This window comes from Lepidochelys kempii, chromosome 1 (assembly GCF_965140265.1).
Source record: "Lepidochelys kempii isolate rLepKem1 chromosome 1, rLepKem1.hap2, whole genome shotgun sequence".
NCBI classification, from domain to species: Eukaryota; Metazoa; Chordata; order Testudines; family Cheloniidae; genus Lepidochelys; species Lepidochelys kempii.
Window position 1 is genome coordinate 214715580 of NC_133256.1, and position 21284 is coordinate 214736863.

The 21284-nt window shown below is 54.3% G+C and overlaps 1 protein-coding gene across 1 annotated transcript in view; it reads left to right on the top strand.

Moving 5' to 3' along the window:
- The window catches only part of LOC140907321 (scavenger receptor cysteine-rich type 1 protein M130-like), a 179904-nt gene extending 171763 nt beyond the window's left edge, over positions 1-8141 (top strand). The window contains exons 19-24 of the mRNA XM_073333014.1: positions 475-612; positions 2887-2982; positions 4447-4530; positions 5652-5741; positions 6601-6744; positions 7993-8141. Coding sequence (XP_073189115.1) covers positions 475-612; positions 2887-2982; positions 4447-4530; positions 5652-5741; positions 6601-6744; positions 7993-8141 — 701 coding nt within the window. The remainder of the gene's footprint in view (positions 1-474; positions 613-2886; positions 2983-4446; positions 4531-5651; positions 5742-6600; positions 6745-7992) is intronic.
- Positions 8142-21284: the final 13143 nt, after the last annotated feature.

The following is a 21284-nucleotide window of genomic DNA, read 5'->3' on the forward strand; positions in this document are numbered from 1 at the left end:
CCCCCCTAGGAACAAACACATCACCTCCTCCTTACTACAGGTTCCAAGTTTCCTCCCTTTAATTTTGCAGGTCTGACAGAGAGGACAGATTTTCCAAATACCCCAGTTAAAGCATCCCCTTCCTCCCATCAAGGGCTACATTTCCCTGCTGCTGGGTCACAGCGGAGGAGCTGCAAACTGCAGCCTGAGGGAAGGAGCTCCTTTCCATGGCTTGTGACATCTGAGGGCGAATGACACCGGGGTGGGAGCTGCAGGCTGTGCTGAGCCAGAGGATTCCTGTCTGCTGGCTCCAGCTGACCTGGCAGGGCCCATGATTTAAACAGTATGCTGTGAGCTGCCCCCATGGTGCACAGACTGTGTCCCAGCCCATTACCCTGCTGTCCTGGGCCCTGCAATGAGTGACTGGGGAGCTCCCTGGGCTCCCACGACTCTCACAGGCTAATCTCTCCCTGTCACATGTTCATTTCCATCCAGCTCCCCTGAGCCGCCCTCCGACTGACAGTGGGAGAGTCACGGTGCCCGTGGTCATCTGCATTATTCTGGGGGCCCTGCTCTGCCTGGTCTTAATCATCCTGGGGGCGCAGGTGCAAAGTGCTAGGGCAAAGCGCAGAGGTGGGTCCTGATTGGTGTCACTGTGTGAAATGTTTCTGCAATAGCAGGGGGGCTGCAGGGTGTCAGGGTGAGGGGCGATACCAGGCTGGGTGGGGTGGCCAAGGGTGCCTGTTAACTCCTCTCTCATTGAATATTTCATTAACTGTCTGGCAGTGGAACAGCCCAGCCATGAAATCTGGAGATGATACTAGCTAGGGACCTTTACAGTTTCAAAGAAACGGCATCTGTATCCCCACCCGCCCCCACCCTCCGGTGATCCACTCCAGGAGTGCCTACTCAGGCCTCCTGCTGTCACCTGTCTCTGGGTGGGAACCCCCTGTCCCATCTCCTTGCGGCCAGGGGTTTTTAAGACTGCACAGCCCCCTGCCTTCCACTGTGATACCCCCAGCAAACCAGTCTGCCTACAGGCCAGCCCCCATGCTGTGCTTTCTTCTCAAGGGCTATGAGCAGGGCATTGCCAGCAGTTACAAGTTACCACCCAGCTCTCTCTCAGCAGATTATACCTTATTCCTAGGATAAAAGTGTGACAGAGAAAACATTAAAAACAATAAAAATTCCTCCACACTTGCTGAACATACCAGAATTCACCCATCTTCCTCATGGGCAGCCTGGTAGACCAACATCCCTCTAACGATTCAGTGTTGGGATCCCCATGGACAGAAGGTCCTGCCCATTTGCAGAATCAAAATGAAGTCCCTGAGTCTTTATAACTCAGCCTTTCATATCAGAAGTCCTCCATTGTCTCTTGGTCTCTGGTAACCCAGTTTGAACCAGTCTGCATAAACCACCCTGAAGGTTGTTACCTTTCTGGAGTTGTTTACAATCTCAGTGATTCACCTTAATCACCCACCCCACACACACACTCAGTGTTTTTTCTTCCTGGAGGAGCTGTGGTAACCCTCCGACATGCAGAAGAACATAAACCATTCATAGCTTTAATACAGTGATTCCCAAAGATACTGCCTGGAGCTGCAGTATCTGCCACAGGGAGGGGATCTGAATATCATGAGGAGAGACATCATGGAAAAGGGACCGAGAGAAATTGGAAATATTGTCAAGGAAAAAAGGTGTATAAAAATAGAGCTGTGGTAAATAGTTGTGAAGAGAGTGATCCAGTAGAAAAGACAATCTTAGGAAGGAGAAGTGTGGGAAAGGAGCATTTTACTATCTTGTACTCAAGGCTGGCACTTGTCGGGGATTTTACATCTATAACACCCTTTATACAAACATTAGCGACCAGCTCCTTGGCAAGAGGATAGAAGATGGGATTGCCATCAACATACATGTAACAGTCACAACTTTGCAGTAAGACAATGACTATAATCAGATCTCATGCTTCAGGGCTTCAGCCAGTCACCTGCAGGGGTCAGGAAGGAATTCTGGGAAGCCCCCATCTTTGTGTTTTGTTTTGCTTCGTTTTGTTTCTTGCCCTCCTCTGAAGCATCAGACTTTAGCTACAGAGGGAGCTGTGACACTGGATGGGCTGGACCAGTCCTCTGAGGTGATACAGAGAAACCTCTTTCGAAGATATCTGGCTGGTGTGTCTTTCCACATGTTCAGGGTTAAACCAATTGTCAGATTTGGGGTCAGGAAGAAATTTCCCCCCAGGTCAGATTGGTAAAAAGGGACCTTGGGGGATTTTCCTCTTCCTCTGAACCATGGAGCATGAATCGCCAGCCACGATTATCAAGGCATCGCTCAAGTAATCAGTTCCCTGCCACTGCGGGGCCCTTGGGCATTGGTGGTACCTTACTCGCTCCTGCTTTCTGCCTGTGGCACACAATAGCTTATTCTCCTGAGGACTGAAATACTTTACTCTAAGTGCATCTTTGGGCTCAAACCTCGGGATATCTGGGTGAAATGCAGTGGCCTGTGTTATACAGGAGGTCAGACTAGATGTTCTAATGGTCCCGTCTGGCCTTAAACTCGATGAAAAAAAAGATGTTCTCACCATTTTGCAGAGAAACACCTGCGTGGGGGAAGAATTATTTAAGCTGCTCCAAAGGGGAATAGCCAGAAATAATGAGATGAGATTAAAAAACATTTAAGATGAATGTGAGGAAGCTTCCTGACAGAGAATTAGCCCTGGGAACCATCATCAAAGGGCTGTTGTGGAAAGAAATACTGTCACCTGGCTCATTTAAATTCCAGCAGTGGGAATGTGCGGTAGGGTTCAGGCTCGCACTGGGCCCACGGGGAGGGGCTGGATGATCCCATAGTGTTTCCCATCTCTGGTTTCAATGACCCTGTGCAAACCCTGCCCTTTGTTTTCAGGCTCCAGAAGACCCTTGGATCCCTTCTCTGAGGCCGTGTACGAGGAGATTGATTATAACCTGATGAGAAAAAAGCAGGAGATGTTCAGTCGCTCAGGTCTGTGGGTCTCACTCTTAACAGGGAGCAGCTATCTAATGCCCTGTTCATCTGAGGCCCTGACCCAGAGTTAAATCACTGCAGCTTCCGCCCTGTGAGCTTGTCATTGGAGCTGGGCACAAGTCTCCATTGCAAAACGTTTTGGTGAAAAATGCAGATTCAGAGACACCGAAACATTTAACAAATTCTTGTCGATTTCACCCAATTGTTCCAAATACACACAGAAGGATTCATTTCATTTCAACACTTTCTAAAGAAAACATTTTGTTTTTTTCAATTGGATATTACTTTGCCATTAGAAATTTCCTTTAATATTATCGGGAAAAAAAACAAATAAACAAAAATTAACGAATGTCCAAAAGAACACGAAATGGTTTCATTCAACATTAAACTTTTTTTTTTACTTTTGCATTTCCCAAAAATTTCCCAAAAAAGTCATTTTTGGCTCAACTCAAAACAATCTTATGTTTTGCTTTTTTCCCCAATGGTCAGAAAACCAAACCATCTGGTTTTTTTGCCAAGCTCTAGCTGTGGGAGCTGGGTCTGTGGTGAGACCAGCAGTTACTCATGTAGACTGAGGGAGATGGGTTTCCTTCCCACCATACACTGAGTGTCCCAATTCTAGGGGCAGTTAATTTCCCATCTGCCCGTCCTGCAGCCTTGGCGTGTAACCAGTGAGGGGTCAGGAAAGCGACTGTCTGGGGCAGGCTAAACTATCATTTGAAAACTTCTTTGGAGCAGGGGATGTTCTTTGCCCCCCTCCCACCGCAGCCACTGGTCTGCTGGGTCGGCTCCCTCCTGCCCCCGGAGCAGAGAGATCAGCTCAGGAGAGCCTCATGACTTTGAGTCCCGGCCCTTTTATCCTTTGTGCCATTTTGTCTCAATGTCTGATGGGAACATCCTGCCCAAGGGCTGTGCTGTGGTGGGGCTCTGGGAACATGCTCAGGGCATCTCCCAGCATCACTGCCAAGATGGTTACAATGAATGACAAAAAGAAAAGGGGTACTTGTGGCACCGTAGAGACTAACAAATTTATGAATCACAGACTTTGCTCTGGGCCTTTCTTGGTTTAATCTGGAAACACCACGGAGAGCTGATCGACTGATTCATGGGGGAGGTGGGTATTTACCCTTAAGAAGGAGGAGTCCCCTCTGTGGCTGAGGAGGCCAGGAGAATTGTGGAACTTCCCTGGACCAGCAGCCAGAGATGGGCCATTCACTCACCCCAGCATCTTTCAGGTCAGATCGTATCATCCCCTCAGTCACATTTATCACAATAACATGGAGATTTCTCTTGGCGAGTCTGAGTCAGCCTCTCACCGCTCAGAGTTGCTGTGAGTCACCATGTCCTATAGAAGAAAGTATAGACTGAGACTGGAAATCCTGCTCCAGGCCCCAGATGTGTTCCCAGTCCTGCAGTTCTGCTGTTCTCACTGTAATGAATGTCTGGTTCTCGTCTCTCCAGTCTCCTATTCAGATGACTCAGTGACAAAGCTGCAGTATTACACCGGGGACAGCGAGGGGGAAAACGATCCTGGATCAGAAGAAGGTAATGGGGGAGGGGCCAAGAGACCCACATCTGGGCAGAGAAATGAATTTCTATCACACTTTCTGCAATCGCAGCCATTTCCACACCCCCCCCCCACACACACACGGTTCCCATTGTACACAGTCGGGTCTCATCCCATTGAACAGGATTTCTGTCAGAATCTCAGGATGGGAACATGTGACCATCTCCTGAGCACACACCCCTCGGAGTGGCTCCCAGTGACCTCCCCAGGTGAGGAGCTGGAGGAGACGGGTCAGTCTCTTTGGGTGGAAGGCATCAGTGCCCAGCAGGGCTCATCTCTTGTCCCCGAGAGAGAGAGGAAGATTGTCGTATGTTACAATTACAGATGGGCTCAGCCCAACTCACTGATCCGAACCCACCAGAACTTTGGGGGGCAGAGGAATTTGCAGATTCTGACCCCAGGTCTGGATCTCAGTTTTGGGGCTGGCACCTGTCGCTGTAACAGGCTGAAGCAAAATCCTGGACCTGAACTTCCGGGCCTGGCCCCATCTCTAATCATAAACGGGGCGGCATTTCTCCCCGAGCTGCTCTCAAGGGAGTCCATGATTTGGGCCCTGTGGGAGTTTAGCCTGTGGCTGGGGGAGGAGACACTGAGCAGATGAGCCAGTTCTGCTGAGAAGCTGGAGCGCTGCCAAGCTGAGCCCTGGGCTGCCTAAGAGGCCAGTGGAGAGCAGGAGCTCACAAAGGATCAGGCCAGTGACCTCCCAGTAGGAGCTTTAATTCCTGCAGAGGGGAGGTTCCCCCTCCCCAGTGTAACAGGAAAATTCAAACCTGTATGCAGAGATCAGCTGGATTCACACAGGCCGGCTCTGGCCTGGCAGTGCCCGTGTTCCAACCTGTTATCTCAGCACAGGCCCAGATCCTGCTCCCACGGAAACACATGAAAGAGCTGCTGTTGGATTCTGCAGGGACAGGATTGGCCCCTTGTTATTTCTGGGACTCCTGTTTTACTGTAGTTCTCTGACTTGTGCCCTTCTCAGCATGGGCCCCAGCGACTTCCCCTCTCACGTGCCATGATACACAGCTCTAGTTAGAAGGGCCACCTGCACTGAAGAGACGCTGCTGGTGTCATGGGCTGAGTGTGGTGTTTGCTGTTCCAGAGGGAGTTTCCCCAGGGGGGTCTCAGTTGGATTACGATAACGTGGAGGAGCCTGCCTTGAACGACGTCCCCCAGACTCCAGACGGCCGAGGTGAGCAGTGAATCCGCCTCCTGGAAGCAACGTCACCCTGACGAAAAACTAACTGTATTTCCCAGTAGGGACAATAGTGGTTTCTTAAGAAAACCAGGAAGTTCACCCACCAGTATTGTCTATTGGCATAATGCTGGGGGCGCTGACCAGGTGCATGACAAGACCTGTGTGGAGGTCCAGGGGTAGGGAAGCATGTGATGTCCTAAGGCATAATAAAGGCCCATTGCAGGGACTGAAGGAGCAGTTTGCTCAGGAGCTGCCCACACTATACTTGGCTCAGGTCACTGCCCCAGCTTATATACATCTGTGTCAGACACGCTGTGCTGGGCGGGACATAGAGATTTTACACCCAAGGACCTATGTCCAGACCTTATTAGCTGGCTCAGCTCCAAGTGGTGTCAGTGCCATGGAGACTGATGGCAGTTTATGGGGTAAACTTTATCAGGAGAATGCACTGAAAAGTCATTTTTAAAGTAATGTCAAGTTTAGGAAGCCAGGGACAAGCTCTGGGCAATTCCAAGTCATTTCTGTTTGTAATTATTGTAACCAAATGCCTTGTGGAGTAAACCCTCTGGACTAGATCCCAGACACCCTTTCTAGACCTCCCCCCGTCCCACACTTGTAATCTAGGAGCTCTAGGATCCTCTCAATTAGCTCCTGAAACATATCAAATCAATGTGATATGTGAAATCCCCCAGGCTGAGGGTTCCAGAGGAGGGCTTCTCTTAATGCCCTGAAGGTGGAAGTTAAGTGCTGAGAGATCCCCCAGGGATCAGTGAGGCTGGTGCATCTGCAGCTTGTAGTTTATTTCTGTCTTCACTGTGAATATTCTCTTAATTACTGCACATCTTCACGTCAGATGCCCCTGCGCTGCCTGGAGATGTCCCAGGGGCTGTTTACGATGATGCCAGAGAAGTGTCTGTCCCTGAAGGTGACCCTGGCTTGGGGCAGAATGGTGAAAAAGGCACTGGGGCGAGTGACAGGGACAGGGATGCACAGACAGGTGAGTGGAAAACTGTTTGCACTTCACAGTGTCTCTGCAGAGTGGGGTAGCTGGAAATGTGGGATGCACAGCAAGGGAACAGCCCTGGCCAACCCAACGCCTGTGAGAAAAACTCTCCTTCTCTCATCTCTCCATTCCCTCAAAGAAGAGGCTTCAGTGCCTGAAATAGAGAGAGGAAAAGTAGAATCTGTGCTGGGTGGTACTTCCTGGTCAAACCAGCAAGATAGCTCAGATTCCCTCAAGCTCTAGGTTCAAGTCCTTGGGTGTGGCTGCCCTACTCTTGATGTACTGGATTCCTACCTATTTACTGAACGTGTATCTTTTGGGCAGAATCTTATAAACCAAAGTCATGTTACTGCTGCACAAATGCTAAAGAGCCCATGACGCTTCCTGTAAAAGTCGGGCTTAGCCCATTATCCTTGGCCTAAGTTTCCACTCCCCTCCCTGTTGTGCCATGAGCAGAGGAGGTGCAGTGGTGATGAAATGTGCATTGCTTAGTACTTGATGCTTATCTTCATTGTTAGGGCAGAGTGAAAGTTCTGATGTCCTTAAGTAAGTGCTCCTGGCTGGCAAGTGCTTGGGATTTTTTTCACCAATGTACAGGTAGCTATAGCTGGCACTAGGCAGTGTTAGCTGGTCTGGAAACCAAAGGTTTTAATTTCTAGACTATGTATCGAGATGATGGATTAGAACTTGATCTAGACCAAGCCAGAAGACTGAAGGGGGAACAAATCCTAACCCACACCGTAGAGCAAAGGTTCTCAAACCGTGGAGCATAGAATATATTCTGGGGCAGCATGAGAAGCCAGAGCAGAGAGCAGTAGAGAGTAGAGTAGAGTAGAGAGTGGCTACTTTCCAGGTGCCCAGCTTCGAAGGCAGCGCTGCAACCAGCAGCAGCGCAGAAGTGAGGATGGCAGAGAATGGTGTTGCCACTCTTACTTCTCCGCTGCTGCTGGCGGTAGTGCTGCCTTCAGAGCTCGGCAGCCGGGGAGCTATGTACTTAGATGGCTCTTTGTGACTCAGTGCCCGACTGCTTTTCATATTTAGTGAGAGTTGCATGTTGATTTTTGTAAATCGGTAGATGTACTTGTGTGGTGGGGGTGGGGGGCGTCAACTACAATGGACACAAAGAAGGGTGCTGATCAGATAAGTTTGAGAACCACTGCTGTAAACTCTGCCTTGCTCTGCTGCTGCCCATCACCGTAGAGTGGATCCACTGACTGTATGTGTCTCCCTTGGTATTTTCAGGTGGGAGTCTGCACTCGCGAAGGAGTGAAGGTGTATCTGGGATGGAGAAGGAAACCCTGTTCCTGCCTCTGGGAGACACTGGTTATGATGATGTGGAACATTGTGACTCTGGGGGATCAATATCAGAACAATGTGATTGGACAAAATAACCTTGTGCTGATGTAAATGCTTCGCCTCTTTCTCTTAGAAATGCTCCCCCTGTTATGATGGTCCAGAGACAGTCCCTTCCAGTCTGATAGACAAAGCAGGTGTTTTTATAAGATTTGTGTGAAGTTGCAAGAAATACAAGTGTGAGAGGGAAAAGATTCATAAACTTTCTTTGTATAATTTTCCATTGTTTCAAGGGGTGGAAGTTTCCTGCTTTTTTATGCCTGTAATTTCTTCATCTTGAATTTGTGCCTTTTTACATATTAAATCCTTTCTGAAAGTCTTCCCTGTTGTGGAAGTGTTTCTTGCCAGATGAATTGTGCAGTTTCCAGGATTCATCACAGGGAGAGGCTGAGATACAACAAACCAGGAGACAAGGACGGGCCACCTCTGGGTATGGCCGGCTGTCTGATGGGAGGTGAGTTTACACTGAATGTTCTATCAGGCATGTGGTAAAAGTGAGACACCGGCAAGAGATCATTCTGAGATGAGCAACATGGTTGTTCCTAAACCTAATTCAGATCTGAAACTTTCCCTGAATCCAAGGAGATAAATGGGAAATTCTCTCTGGGTAATTCACACCTCAACTGAAGGAAACAGGTAAAAAGAATTCCCCATTAGCGATAAATACAGAGGATGAATATTTCTGCTCGGACAATAAATAAATTTTATAGAAAATAATGACAAGAGGACGGTTAATAAGAATCTGGGTTTCCACTGAAGCAATAAGGCTAAAACAAGTAACAAGTCACTGAGTTGTTACTAGAAACCCCAGTAAAACCGATTGTTTTCACACAGTGGAATATTTATTTTCATGACAATCTACGAATATAGTTTAAAGTCAATGCTGAGCCGAGTACTGACTAGTGGAGAAGCCAGAGGTGTTCTCTGGATGAACCCTCAGTGGAATCAATACCAGAATGCTTGCAGAGTACATCGCTATTTCACAGAAATATCTTTCTTTCCTTCACCACCAATCCTGCTTGCAGTTTGGTCACTTCATCTGTAGAAGGATAGAATGGAAATAGAAATGATGAGAGAAGGAGTTTCCAATCATCTGCGTTCAACAGGGTCAGGGGTCATATGAAGACACAGAAATACAGCAATTTACTTTCGAAAAGAGTCATGTCTTTTTAATTTTTCTGAGACATGTCACTGACCCGTGGAGACTGAGGAGGGAAATCTCAGGGGCTGTGCTACCTTGTTCCAGGGCAAAGAGAGGAGAACTCCCCCCAGAATGACACATGCAGATCCTGGAGAAAAGGAAAGAGAACAGGGACAGCAGCAGGTGAAGGTGACTGAGTAGGGGATTCCCTTGTATAAGTGGGGGATGTTATAGAGATATTGTGATCTGGATCACTTGGGTCCATTCAAACACTGAGCTTTAATAAAACGCAAGGTCATATTTCTGTGACTCGGAAGAGGATTTAGGTGTCATAGCGGACAAACAACTCAGCATGAAATCCCAGTGCCATGCTGTGGCCAAAAGGACCAATGCCATCTTTGGATATTTTCACGGGGTCAACTCACTGCACATGGTGCCTCCTCCTGGCAGCTCTGGGGATTAGCTCTTGCCAGGCACTACCCTTCTCTGATGGTGTCTCTACCCATCATCTCTTTCACCCTATGGCCCCTTTCACTCTTCGAGCTGCAGCTTCCTTTTAGTGACCTGGCCAGAGAGCTGAGTCACAAAGGTTCTCCCCTTCCAGGAAATTCAAAGTCCTTGTGAAGGAGCTGTCCAGCTGGCATCCCCAGCACCCTGGGCCACTTCCCAGTGGCTGATAGGGAACCCGGGCTTGCCTCTACACTGGCTTCCAGCCATGCAACCCTCACACAAGCATCCAAGGGCTGTATGGTCCTACTCCGTGCTGCAATTTCCCTGGGCTTCTTCCTACCTATCTGGATCCCCCCTTTCTGGCTCCTACGCGTAGGGGCAGCTAGGGGGCTCTGCACACTGCCCCTGTCCCAAGCGCCACCCCCGCAGCTCAACATTGGCTGGGAACTGTGGCCAACGGGAGGTGCGGGGGCAGTGCTCCCTGGCTGCTCCTATGCACAGGAGCCAGAGGAAGGACCTGTCACTGTTTCTGGGAGCTGCTTCAGGTAAGTGTGGCTCAGAGCCTGCACCCCTGACCCACTCCCATGCCCCAACCCCCTGGCCCAGCCCTGATCCCCCTCCCGCTCTCCGAAGCCCTCAGTCCCAACCAAGAGCACACTCCTGCACCCCAAACCCCTCATCACCAGCCCCACCCCAGAGCCCGCACCCACAGCCAGAGCCCTCACTCTGCCCCCCCACACCCCAACCCCCTGCCCCAGCCCTGATCCCCCTCCTGCTCTCTGAATCCTTTGGTCACAGCCCAGGGCACCCTCCTACACCCCAAATCCCTCATCCCTGGCCCCGCACCAGATCCTGCACCCCCAGCTGGAGCCCTCACCCCCTCTTGCATCTCAACCCACTGACTCAGCCTGGAGCCCCCTCCCGCACTCTGAACTCCTCATTTCTGTCCCCACCCTGGAACCCACACCCCAGCTCCCTGAGCCAGCCTGGTGTAAATGAGAAGAGAGTGAGTGAGGGTGGGGAAAGTAAACGATAGAGTGGGGACGATGACAGGATGGAGTAAGTGGGGGGCAGGGCCTCGGAGAAGGGGAGGCAGGAGACAGGGCAAGAGTGTTCGGTTTTGTGCAAGTAGAAAGTTGGCAGTCCTATTCTTCAGGCACAGCCTGGGAAGTTAATTATCCTGCCTAGCCACTTTAACCCCTCAAGACCTTGTGTGCGGTGGGCACCCAATCACAGATATATAGTAACAAAGTTCCTGCTCTACCTTGGTGGGTCTTGCACTTATTGGCGGATTTGCTTGCCTTGGAGCTTCACGGCAGCCCTCAGCTTGGCCATTTTTCTGAACTCATAGTCCAGATCAACTCCTTCTGTGTCTGACCAGGAGTTGGGAGAATTTGGGGGGAACCTGGGCCCACCCTCTAGTCCGGCTTCCAGCCCAGGGTCCTGTGGAATGCAGCTGTCTAGAGTGCCTCCTGGAACAGCTGTGTGACAACTGCAACTCCCTGGGCTACTTCCCCATGGCCTTCTCCCAACACCTACTTTATCCTCACCATAGGACCTTCCTCCTGGTGTCTGATAATGCTTGTACACCTCAGTCCTCCAACAGTCCGCTGCGACTATTCTCCAAGGGATAGTTGACCATCACTCCCTAGTGGACGTCTGGCGTGACCATCACCCAGATGACACCTCCACATTCACCTTTTTCCGAGTGGAGGCCCATCGGTCACACCACTCTCGGTTGGACCGTATTTACTTATCCCGTTTCCATCTTTCACAGGCCCACTCCTCCGCCATTCGGCCGGCCCCATTCTCCGATCATCATTTAGTCACCGTAACGGTCTCCCTCCGTGCAGAGAGACCGGGGCCGGCCTATTGGCACTTTAATAACAGCCTGTTGGAGGAAGAGAGCTTTGTGACGTCCTTCCGGGAGTTTTGGCTGGCCTGGCGAGAGCAGTGGCGTGCCTTTCCCTCGGTGCGGCGATGGTGGGATCTCGGGAAGATGTGCGCCAAGCTCTTCTGCCGTGACTACACTCGGGGCACCAGCCAACGGCGAAATGCGGCGATAGAGCAGCTGGAACGGGAGGTCTTAGAGATGGAGAGGCGCCTGGCCGCCAGTCCTGAGGACCCATCCCTCTGCGGAGCATGCCGGGAGAAGCGGGAGGAGCTCCGGGCCCTCAAGGACCACCGGGCCCGAGGTGCCTTCGTTCGATCCTGCATCCGCCTCCTTCGGCTCCCGCTTCTTCTATGCCCTGGAGAAAAAAGGGGGGCCAAGAAACACGTCACCTGCCTTCTTGCGGAAGACGGCACCCCCCTCACGGATCCGGAGGAGATGTGTGGGAGGGCCCATGACTTCTACACAAGCCTTTTCTCCCCAGATCCGACCGATCCTGGCGCTTGCAGGGTGCTCTGGGAGGAACTCCACACAGTCAGCGTGGTCGACAGAGACCGGCTAGAGCTGCCTCTCACCCTGGCCGAGTTCTCGGAAGCCCTCCGTCGCATGCCCACCAATAAATCTCCGGGCATGGACGGGCTGACCGTGGAGTTTTACCACGCGTTCTGGGACATCCTCGGCCCAGACCTAGTCAGTGTCTGGGCTGAGTCCTTGCAGAGGGGGGTCCTCCCTCTGTTGTGCAGGCGAGCGGTGCTCGCCTTGTTGCCGAAGAAGGGGGACCTCCGTGATTTACGAAACTGGCGTCCCGTCTCACTCCTTAGCACGGATTACAAAATCGTAGCGAAAGCAATCTTGCTGTGGCTAGGGTCCGTGATGGTGGACGTGATCCACCCAGACCAGACCTGTACTGTCCCGGGTCGCAGCATTTTTGACAACCTATTTCTAGTCCGAGACCTTTTGGAACTCGGGCGGAGAGATGGTCTGTCGTTCGCCCTCCTGTCTCTTGATCAGGAGAAGGCGTTCGATAGAGTAAACCATGGGTACCTCCTGAGCACTCTGCAGGCATTTGGATTCGGACCTCAGTTTGTGAGTTGTCTCCGGGTGCTGTATGCCTCCGCGGAGTGTTTGGTTAGGCTCAACTGGACCCTGACCGAACCGGTCAGCTTCGGGCGAGGAGTGCGGCAGGGGTGCCCCCTCTTGGGCCAGCTGTATGCTCTGGCGATCGAGCCTTTCCTCTGTCTCCTCCGCAAGAGGTTGACAGGGTTGGTGCTGCGGGAGCCGGAGCTGCGGCTGGTCCTTTTGGCATGCGCCGATGACGTACTCTTCGTGGTCCAGGACCCGGGCGACTTGGCACGAGTGGAGGCATGCCAAGCCATCTATTCGGCAGCCTCCTCCGCCCGAGTCAACTAGGTCAAGAGCTCTGGCTTGGCAGAGGGGGACTGGCGGCAGGTAAGCTCCCTCCCACCCGCGCTTCAGACCATCCGGTGGAGCTGGGGTCCACTGCTCTATCTCGGCGTTTACCTTTCCGCCACACACCCTTCCCCGCTGGAGAACTGGCAAAATTTAGAGGGCGGGGTGATAGAGCGGATCCGGAAATGGACGAGGCTACTCCGATGTCTCTCCCTCCGAGGGAGAGCACTGGTGCTTAACCAACTAGTCCTGTCCACGCTCTGGTACCGGCTCAACACCCTGGCTCCGGCCCCGGGTTTCCTGACCCACCTCCGGAGATTGATTCTAGAGTTCTTCTGGTCAGGAATGCACTGGGCCCCTCTTGGAGTTCTTCATTTACCCCTGAAGAAAGGAGGGCAGGGCCTGAAGTGTCTGTACACTCAGGTCCGCGTTTTCCACCTCCAGGCCCTGCAGAGGCTCCTTTACAGTGCAGGTAGTTCAACGTGGAGCATACTGGCGCACGCCTTCCTGCGCCACTTCCAAGGGCTCTGATATGACCGGCAGCTCTTTTATCTTTGTCCAAGAGGTTTTCCGCGAGACCTCTCCGGGCTGCCGGTCTTCTACCAGGACCTCCTCCAGACCTGGAAACTGTTTGTAATGACCAGGTCCGTAGTGGCCACCGTGGGAGCAGATCTCCTCACGGAGCCCCTGCTACACAATCCCTAACTCCGTGTGCAGGTGGCGGAGTCCCGCTCGGTGCGCCAGAGGTTGGTCCTGGCGGAAGTCACGAGGGTCGGAGACCTCCTGGACTTCGACCAGAGAGACTGGCTGGATCCCCTGACGCTCGCTCGGCGCATGGGGCTCTCCAGCCCTCGTACCCCCCGGCGCGTACTTCAGGAGGTGAAGGCCACCTTGCCCCCCGCTGCTCGGGCTTATGTCAACCGAGCCTTGCGCGAGGGCGCACCCCGCCCATCCTCTACCCCAGGCCCGCCGGACCTTTCCATTGGCCCCTACCCTGCCGATCCCGTAGATCCCAACAAACCCCTCACCCTTTCACTGCAAGCCGGCTGCATGAACTGCAGCCGGTCAGTTTTCAAATTGTACCACAGAAATATTTATACACACTCACGCTTCACACCCTTCACGCCCACACCCTGGTGTCCCGCCCCAATACAAAGTGGCGGGACCTCCTGCCACCTTTGGAAGGTGAGCAACCTCGGTGGGCCAGCCTGTATTCCACCTTGGTCCCAAGGCCCATCGGGGACATCAGTTGGCAGCTCCTTCACGGAGCTGTGAGCACGGGCGTGTTTCTGACACGGTTTACCCCCATCCCGGATACTTGCCCTTTTTGTAATGCGAGGGAAACCCTGGCGCATGTATATTTAGAGTGTTCCAGATTGCAGCCCCTTTTCTGGCTCCTCACAAATATTCTATTGAGCTTTTGGCTTCATTTCTCCCCTCATCTTTTTATCTATACACTCCCCATCCATGGCCCCACAAAATCGCGAGATCTCCTGATTAACCTCCTCCTAGCCTTGGCTAAAACAGCCATTTTTAAAACCAGAGAGAGGAGGTTGGCCCATGAAACGTCCTGAGATTGTAGGGCCCTTTTCCGATCCTCAGTACATTCACGTATCCGGGCGGAGTTCCTCTGGACGGTGTCCACTGACTCTCTTGACGCCTTCGAGGAGAGGTGGGCACTGTCCGGGGTTCTCTGCTCGGTGACCCCATCCGGTTCCCTCCGTATGACCCTTTGATTGAGGGGAAGAGCGAGAGACGCCAGCCCCGGCCGTTGCCGCTGTGGATACCATCATTACTGTCATCTAGGAGGGGTCCTATAATACATAGGTGTCTACCACCCCCACCCCCAATCCGCCCACCCCGCAGCCATGCCCATCTTGCCGGGCACTCTCAGGAGAGGGATAACCGGTGACACTGGGCATGGCACTAGGTAACTCGAGGGGGTGGAAGACCACGAGTGTCGAGGAAGGCCCCCCCCCCGCTCTAGGCCACCAGGTAACTCAGGAGGGTGGAAGACCACGACTGTCGAGGAAGCCCCCCGGCTCTGGGTCCAGGCTAGCCTGAACACTTCTCCCTCCTGAAAGCTGCTGTGTTATACCTTCTGTTTGCTTTGTTTTGTTGAATAGTTGTTTTGTTTCTTTGGTAATTCTTTGCAAGTGTTACACAATAAAATTCTTTTCTGTTTCAAAAAAACCTTCCCTGTTGGGAAACGGGACCTCCCTCACTTGCTCCTGAGCTATCTGCTTTCTATTTTTTCCTAAAGCCCCCTGGCCTGGATTTTTCTTACTTTTCGCCCCTGCCTTAGTCCTCCCCCCCATTTGGGCCAGACGCTTTTTTGTTTTGTTTTGTTTTTCTGCCATTTTTCTTTGCTGACATTGAGTGCTGGTCGGCTGCCAACTTGCTGCCAGCACACCCCCCGCCCTACGCCTGCTCCCGGGCGCAGCTATTTGCCTCAGCTGAAACCCCCAGAGGATGGGGGGAAGATTGCCGACCCGCTATCCGGAGGAGGGAGTAGAAGCCCCCAGACCCAGCCGTTTTGCTGTCAGCTTATCTTTGCAATATTCTTGGCCTGCCGGAAGCCTTGGAACACAGCCAACACAGCTGGAGAAGAAAACAGAAGACAGACAAATCACCCAGGGAAGCTACAATTCATCATGGAGGGGGCCGTAAGACTGAGTAACTTTTTGAATTATACTCTCGTGGGGGAGAGTCTGACTGTGGTTTAATTGTGCTTGTGGCGGCACAGGGGGTGTGGCACGGAGCTGCCCCCCGATTTATCGGTGCCCCCCCAACATTATTACAACTGTCACGGCCCCCCGCCGTCCGTCCCTGCTGGCAACCTGCCATCTGCCTTCGGATCCAGCTGTTTGCCTTGTACTTTGCCTTTCGGACAGGACATAACAGCCGACCAACTGAGACTCTTTGGACAAACGTGCATGGGTCCACACACACACCCCGGACTGTTTATCCCACAGCTTGCCCCTAACACCGGACCCCGATTCCTCTTTTTTCCCCCCTTCCAGTCCAACCCATTTGGTACCCCCCCCTACCTGCAGCCCAGCAGGGAGGAGGGGTTAATCTGCTTCCCCCTCCCCCCTCCTCCTTCTGGTGTCTCCCCGTCTCTCCCTGCTCACAATGGTGGGGAATGAGACGGGCAAGGCCCCTCCACCAATATCAGTTGTTCCTCCCCCACCTGCCCCCCTGCCCAACCCCCAAACCCTCCCCGTCACCACTGCTGTCAAAACATCTGCCACCGCCCCCGCTGGGGCATCGGCAGCAGGAGGCACCGGGGTGATTACTGCTGCTGCTATGTCCACTCCCCCCCCAGATTCTAGGAAACCCCCCCAGTTGGCTGGAAAGGCCAGGGTGTGAAGAAAGGAAAGGGCCCCGCTAAAACCACCAGGCCCTCCATGGCAGGGGCTGCCCTCACCGCTGTGGCCTCGTCATCGACCGTGGCGTCGCTCCCCGCTGTTCCCTCCACCAGCTCTGCGAGCGTCCCTCCCCCAGCCCCCAGGGCGTATGCCCAGGCGGTGGCAGCCCACCCCGCCTGCTGCCTCGTCATCTCGCCCACCCACCGCCTCCGCTACCATCAATAGTGGCCGGGGCCCCTTTCCCACCATGACCAGGAAGCATGGCGTCCATTGCCTCCTGGTGCCCACCTCGCCCCACTTGCAGGCATTGGCAAGGGTGGTAGGACCCATGGATATCTTGGCAGCCTCCAAAATGTACGGGAAGGTCGTCTTTTTCTTAGCTACGGAGGCTGCTGCCCAGAAGGCGGTGGAGAAGGGCCTGGCGGTGGGGGGGGAGGTGTTTTTCCCCCTGGAGCCGCTAGAGGACCTGGATGTTCTCCTAGTCCTCACCTCCGTCCCTTCCTTTCTACCCAATGCCGCCCTGTTACCCGTTCTCTCCACCCTGGGGAAACTTGTTTCTGTCATCAGCCCTCTCCCGTTGGGCTGCAAGCACCCCACCCTCCGTCACATCCTTTCGTTCTGCCGGCAAGTGCAGTTTCTACCGCCGCCGGTGGCGCGTGACGGAGAGGCACTCGAGGGGTCCTTCCTAGTCCCCTACCAGGGAGCCCGCTATCGGGTCTTTTAATCCACCGGAGAGGCCCGGTGCTACCTCTGCCGCTCAGCGGGGCATGTCCAAAGAGACTGCCCTTTGACCCAGCGGGGAGGGGCACCCGAGACCCCCGAGACCCGGCAGGACGTCGGCTCCGTCGTTGCCGACGTCCCTGGCCGCCCGGCACCTGAAACCACCTCTCCTCCTGCTCGATCCACCTCTGCTCCCGTCTGGGCCCAAGAGACACCTCCCCTACAACGCCCAGATGAGCAAGGGAGTCCCACCCTTGCTATCAACAATCCAGCAGAGCTTATGGAGGAGGGTGCAGCAAAGTCATAACCGGGTATAGGAGAGGGCCCACCCCAAGGAGAACCCCCCGCCCCTCATGCTGCCTCACCGTTACCCCCCGAACCCCTGAACCATCGCCTCCGCCCCCCGACACGACCCCTGCTAACCAACCCCCAGATGATGCTATAGAGGGCTGGACCCTAGTCCAGGGGAAGCGAGGCAAGCGGAAGGCTCGAACTCCGCTGCACCCATCCGATGCGGAGACCCCCCGGAAGACCAGGAAGGGAGGCACTGATACTGAGCCTTCCGCTATGCCCACGAGTGAGATCCATCCGCCGGTGTCGGGAGGGGAAGACAGAAGAGCATTGGAAGGTAGAATCTCCCCTCCGCAGGAGACCCTCCCCTTCGAGACCCCTGAGGAAGCCCCTTCTGCCCGGATACCACCCGAACCCCCCGCAAACCCCGAAGCGACCGTCGAGGCGGGCCCCAGAGGAGAGGCCCCCGGGGTAGCAGAAGACGACCTCTCCTCCATGTATGAGGAGATTGAGGCCCTAGGTTTGACTCCAGTCACCCAGGGAGAGGATGATCTACTGCTGGCTGGTCTCGATCTGGGCAACCTCACCTCAGTCCCCCTTTCCCCTGCTCCCTCCCCCTAACCGCCTTCCCGGGCGGGCACCCTACAGAAGGTGGTCCACCACCTGATGCCATGGCCACCAAATCCACCACAGAGCCTACGCCTAGCATCACTGGGAGCCCCCTCCCACACCCCTCAACCCTCGAATCTGCTCAGGAGGCACCATCTTTCAGCTGCTTGCCTCCCGAAGCCCAGAGCCTTGCCTTTGCCCCCGCCCCCACCCCTGTCCCTGCCCAATCCACCTCCTCCTGCAATGCTATTGCCGCCCCTGGAGTTATTTCTTTTCTGTTTTTTGCGGATTCCCCCCAGGGAGCAGCCTTTGCATTTTCCTGCCACGACCCATTAGGAGCTGCAATTTTCCCTCCACCATCCCCTTCTACCCCAAGGCATGAGATGGACCTAATAACTTTAGCCTGTCAGATGCCCCGTTGGTGGTCAGCACCCTGCCTGCCCACTTCAGCGGACCATAAGGATGCATCAAGAGCCCCACCAGGGAATAACCCAGAAATCGCAACCCCACCCCACCATGAGCTGCAAAATGCATTGCGGAAGTTTTTAGAAAACATCCGTGGCTCCTGCAACAGGGTACAGCTGGGTCTCCAGCTATGGGGGGACTTTGATCAACTCCTCCAGGCCACAAGGGCCCTTATAAAGGAGGGTAGAGGGCAAGGAAAGCACGGTGCTGCGGCCTATGGGTGGGCCCGCGGATTCCGTAATGATTTACTCACTTACGGGATGGGTCACGGATTGCTGTGCGACCCGCCGGGGGCCGCGAACACCCCTGCCAATAAGGAACCCCCACCCCTCCCAGCCCTCCACATGACGCCTCTCTTTATCACAACTTTGAACACCAGGGGTTGTAGGATGGCTCTCCCCAGGTCCCAGGTGCTCTCTTACCTTTGGGAAGGGGGGTACTCTGTAGTTTTCCTGCAGGAGAGCCATACGGATCCGACCGCCGAAGACAGCTGGTGGCTGGAGTGTGGGGATGGGGTATACTTTAGCCACTTCACAATTCGGCAAGCTGGAGTGGCGACCCTTTTCTCCCCCAACCTACGGCCCGAGGTGCTAGGGGTCACTGAGGCCGTGCCGGGCCACCTGCTGCATCTCCGAGTCCGTATGGAGGGGCTCGTGGTCAACTTTATTAATATCTATGCCCTGACAATGAGCCCGAAGCGGCCACAATTCTATCAGCGGGTGTCTGACTTCCTCGGCACCCTAGATTCTCACGAGTGCCTAGTCCTGGGAGGGGACTTTAACACCACCCTCGAGGAACGGGACCACTCAGGGGCCGAGCTGAACCCGGCCGCTGCGAACATTCTCAGAGAAATAGTCGAACATCACTCCCTAGTAGACGTCTGGCGTGCCCACCACCCAGATGACACTTCCACGTTCACCTTTGTCCGGGTGGAGGCCCATCGGTCACACCACTGTCGTTTGGACCGTATTTATTTATCCCGTTTCCATCTTTCACAGTCCCACTCCTCCACCATTCGGCTGGCCCCATTTTCCGACCATCATCTAGCCACCATAACAGCCTCCCTCCGTGCAGAGAGGCCGGGGCCAACCTATTGGCACTTTAACAACAGCCTGTTGGAGGACGAGAGCTTTGTGACGTCCTTCCGGGAGTTTTGGCTGGCCTGGCGAGAGCAGCGGCGTGCCTTTCCCTCGGTGTGGCGATGGTGGGATCTCGGGAAGGTGCGCGCCAAGCTCTTCTGCCGCGACTACACTCAGGGCACCAGCCGATGGCGAAATGCGGCGATAGAGCAGTTGGAACGGGAGGTCTTAGAGATGGAGAGGCGCCTGGCCGCCAGCCCCGAGGACCCGCTCCTCTGCGGAGCGTGCCGGGAGAAGCGAGAGGAGCTCTGGGCCCTCGTGGACCACCGGGCCCGAGGTGCCTTTGTTCGATCCTGCATCCGCCTCCTTCAGGAGATGGATCGTGCCTCCCATTTCTTCTACGCCCTGGAGAAAACGAGGGGGGCCAAGAAACACGTCACCTGCCTTCTAGCAGAAGATGGCACCCCCCTCATGGATTCGGTGGAGATGTGTGGAGGGCCCATGACTTCTACACAAGCCTTTTCTCCCCGGATCCGACCGATACTGGCGCTTGCAGGGTGCTCTGGGAGGAACTCCCTACAGTCGGTGTGGGCGACCGAGACCGACTAGAGCTGCCTCTCACCCTGGCCAAGTTCTCGGAAGCTCTTCGTCGCATGCCCACCAATAAATCTCCGGGCATGGATGGGCTAACCATAGAGTTCCACCGCGTATTCTGGGACATCCTTGGCCCAGACCTAGCCACCGTCTGGGCCGAGTCTTTGCAGGGCGGGGTCCTCCCTCTTTTGTGCACGCGAGCGGTGCTCGCCTTGTTGCCGAAGAAGGTGGACCTCTGCGATTAATGAAATTGGCACCCCATCTCACTTCTTAGCACAGACTACAAAATCGTAGCGAAAGCAATCTCGCTGTGGCTAGGGTCCGTGATGGCGGACGTGATCCATCCAGACCAGACCTATACTGTCCTGGGTCGTAGCATTTTTGACAACCTATTTCTAGTCCGAGACCTTTTGGAACTCGGGCGTAGAGAAGGTCTGTCGTTCGCCCTCCTATCCCTAGATCAGGAGAAGGCGTTTGATAGGGTGGACCACGGGTACCTCCTGAGCACTCTGCGGGAGTTTGGCTTCGGACCCCAGTTTGTGGGTTTTCTCCGTGTGCTGTACGCTTCCGCAGAATGTCTGGTTATGATCAACTGGACCCTAACTGAACCGGTCAGCTTTGGGCGAGGAGTATGGCAGGGGTGATCTGGTGATCGAGCCCTTCCTCCGTCTTCTCCGCAGGAGGTTGACAGGGTTGGTGTTGCGGGAGCTGGAGCTGCACCTGGTCCTGTTGGCGTACACTGATGACGTGCTCCTCATGATCCAGGACCCCGGTGACTTGGCGCGGGTGGAGACTTGCCAGGCCATCTATTCAGCAGCCTCCTCCGCCAGGGTCAACTAGGTCAAGAGCTCTGGCTTGGCGGTAGGAGACTGGCGGCAGGTGAGCTCCCTCCCACCCACGCTTCAGACCATCCGGTGGAGCGCGGGTCCGCTGCTCTACCTCGGCGTTTACCTTTCTGCCACACATCCCTCTCCGTTGGAGAACTGGGAAAATTTTGAGGGTGGGGTGATAGAGCGGCTCTGGAAATGGACGGGACTACTCCGATGTCTCTCTCTCCGAGGGAGAGCGCTGGTGCTTAATCAGCTAGTCCTGTCCATGCTCTGGTACCAGCTCAACACCCTGGTCCCGGCGCCGGGTTTCCTGACCAACCTCCGGACATC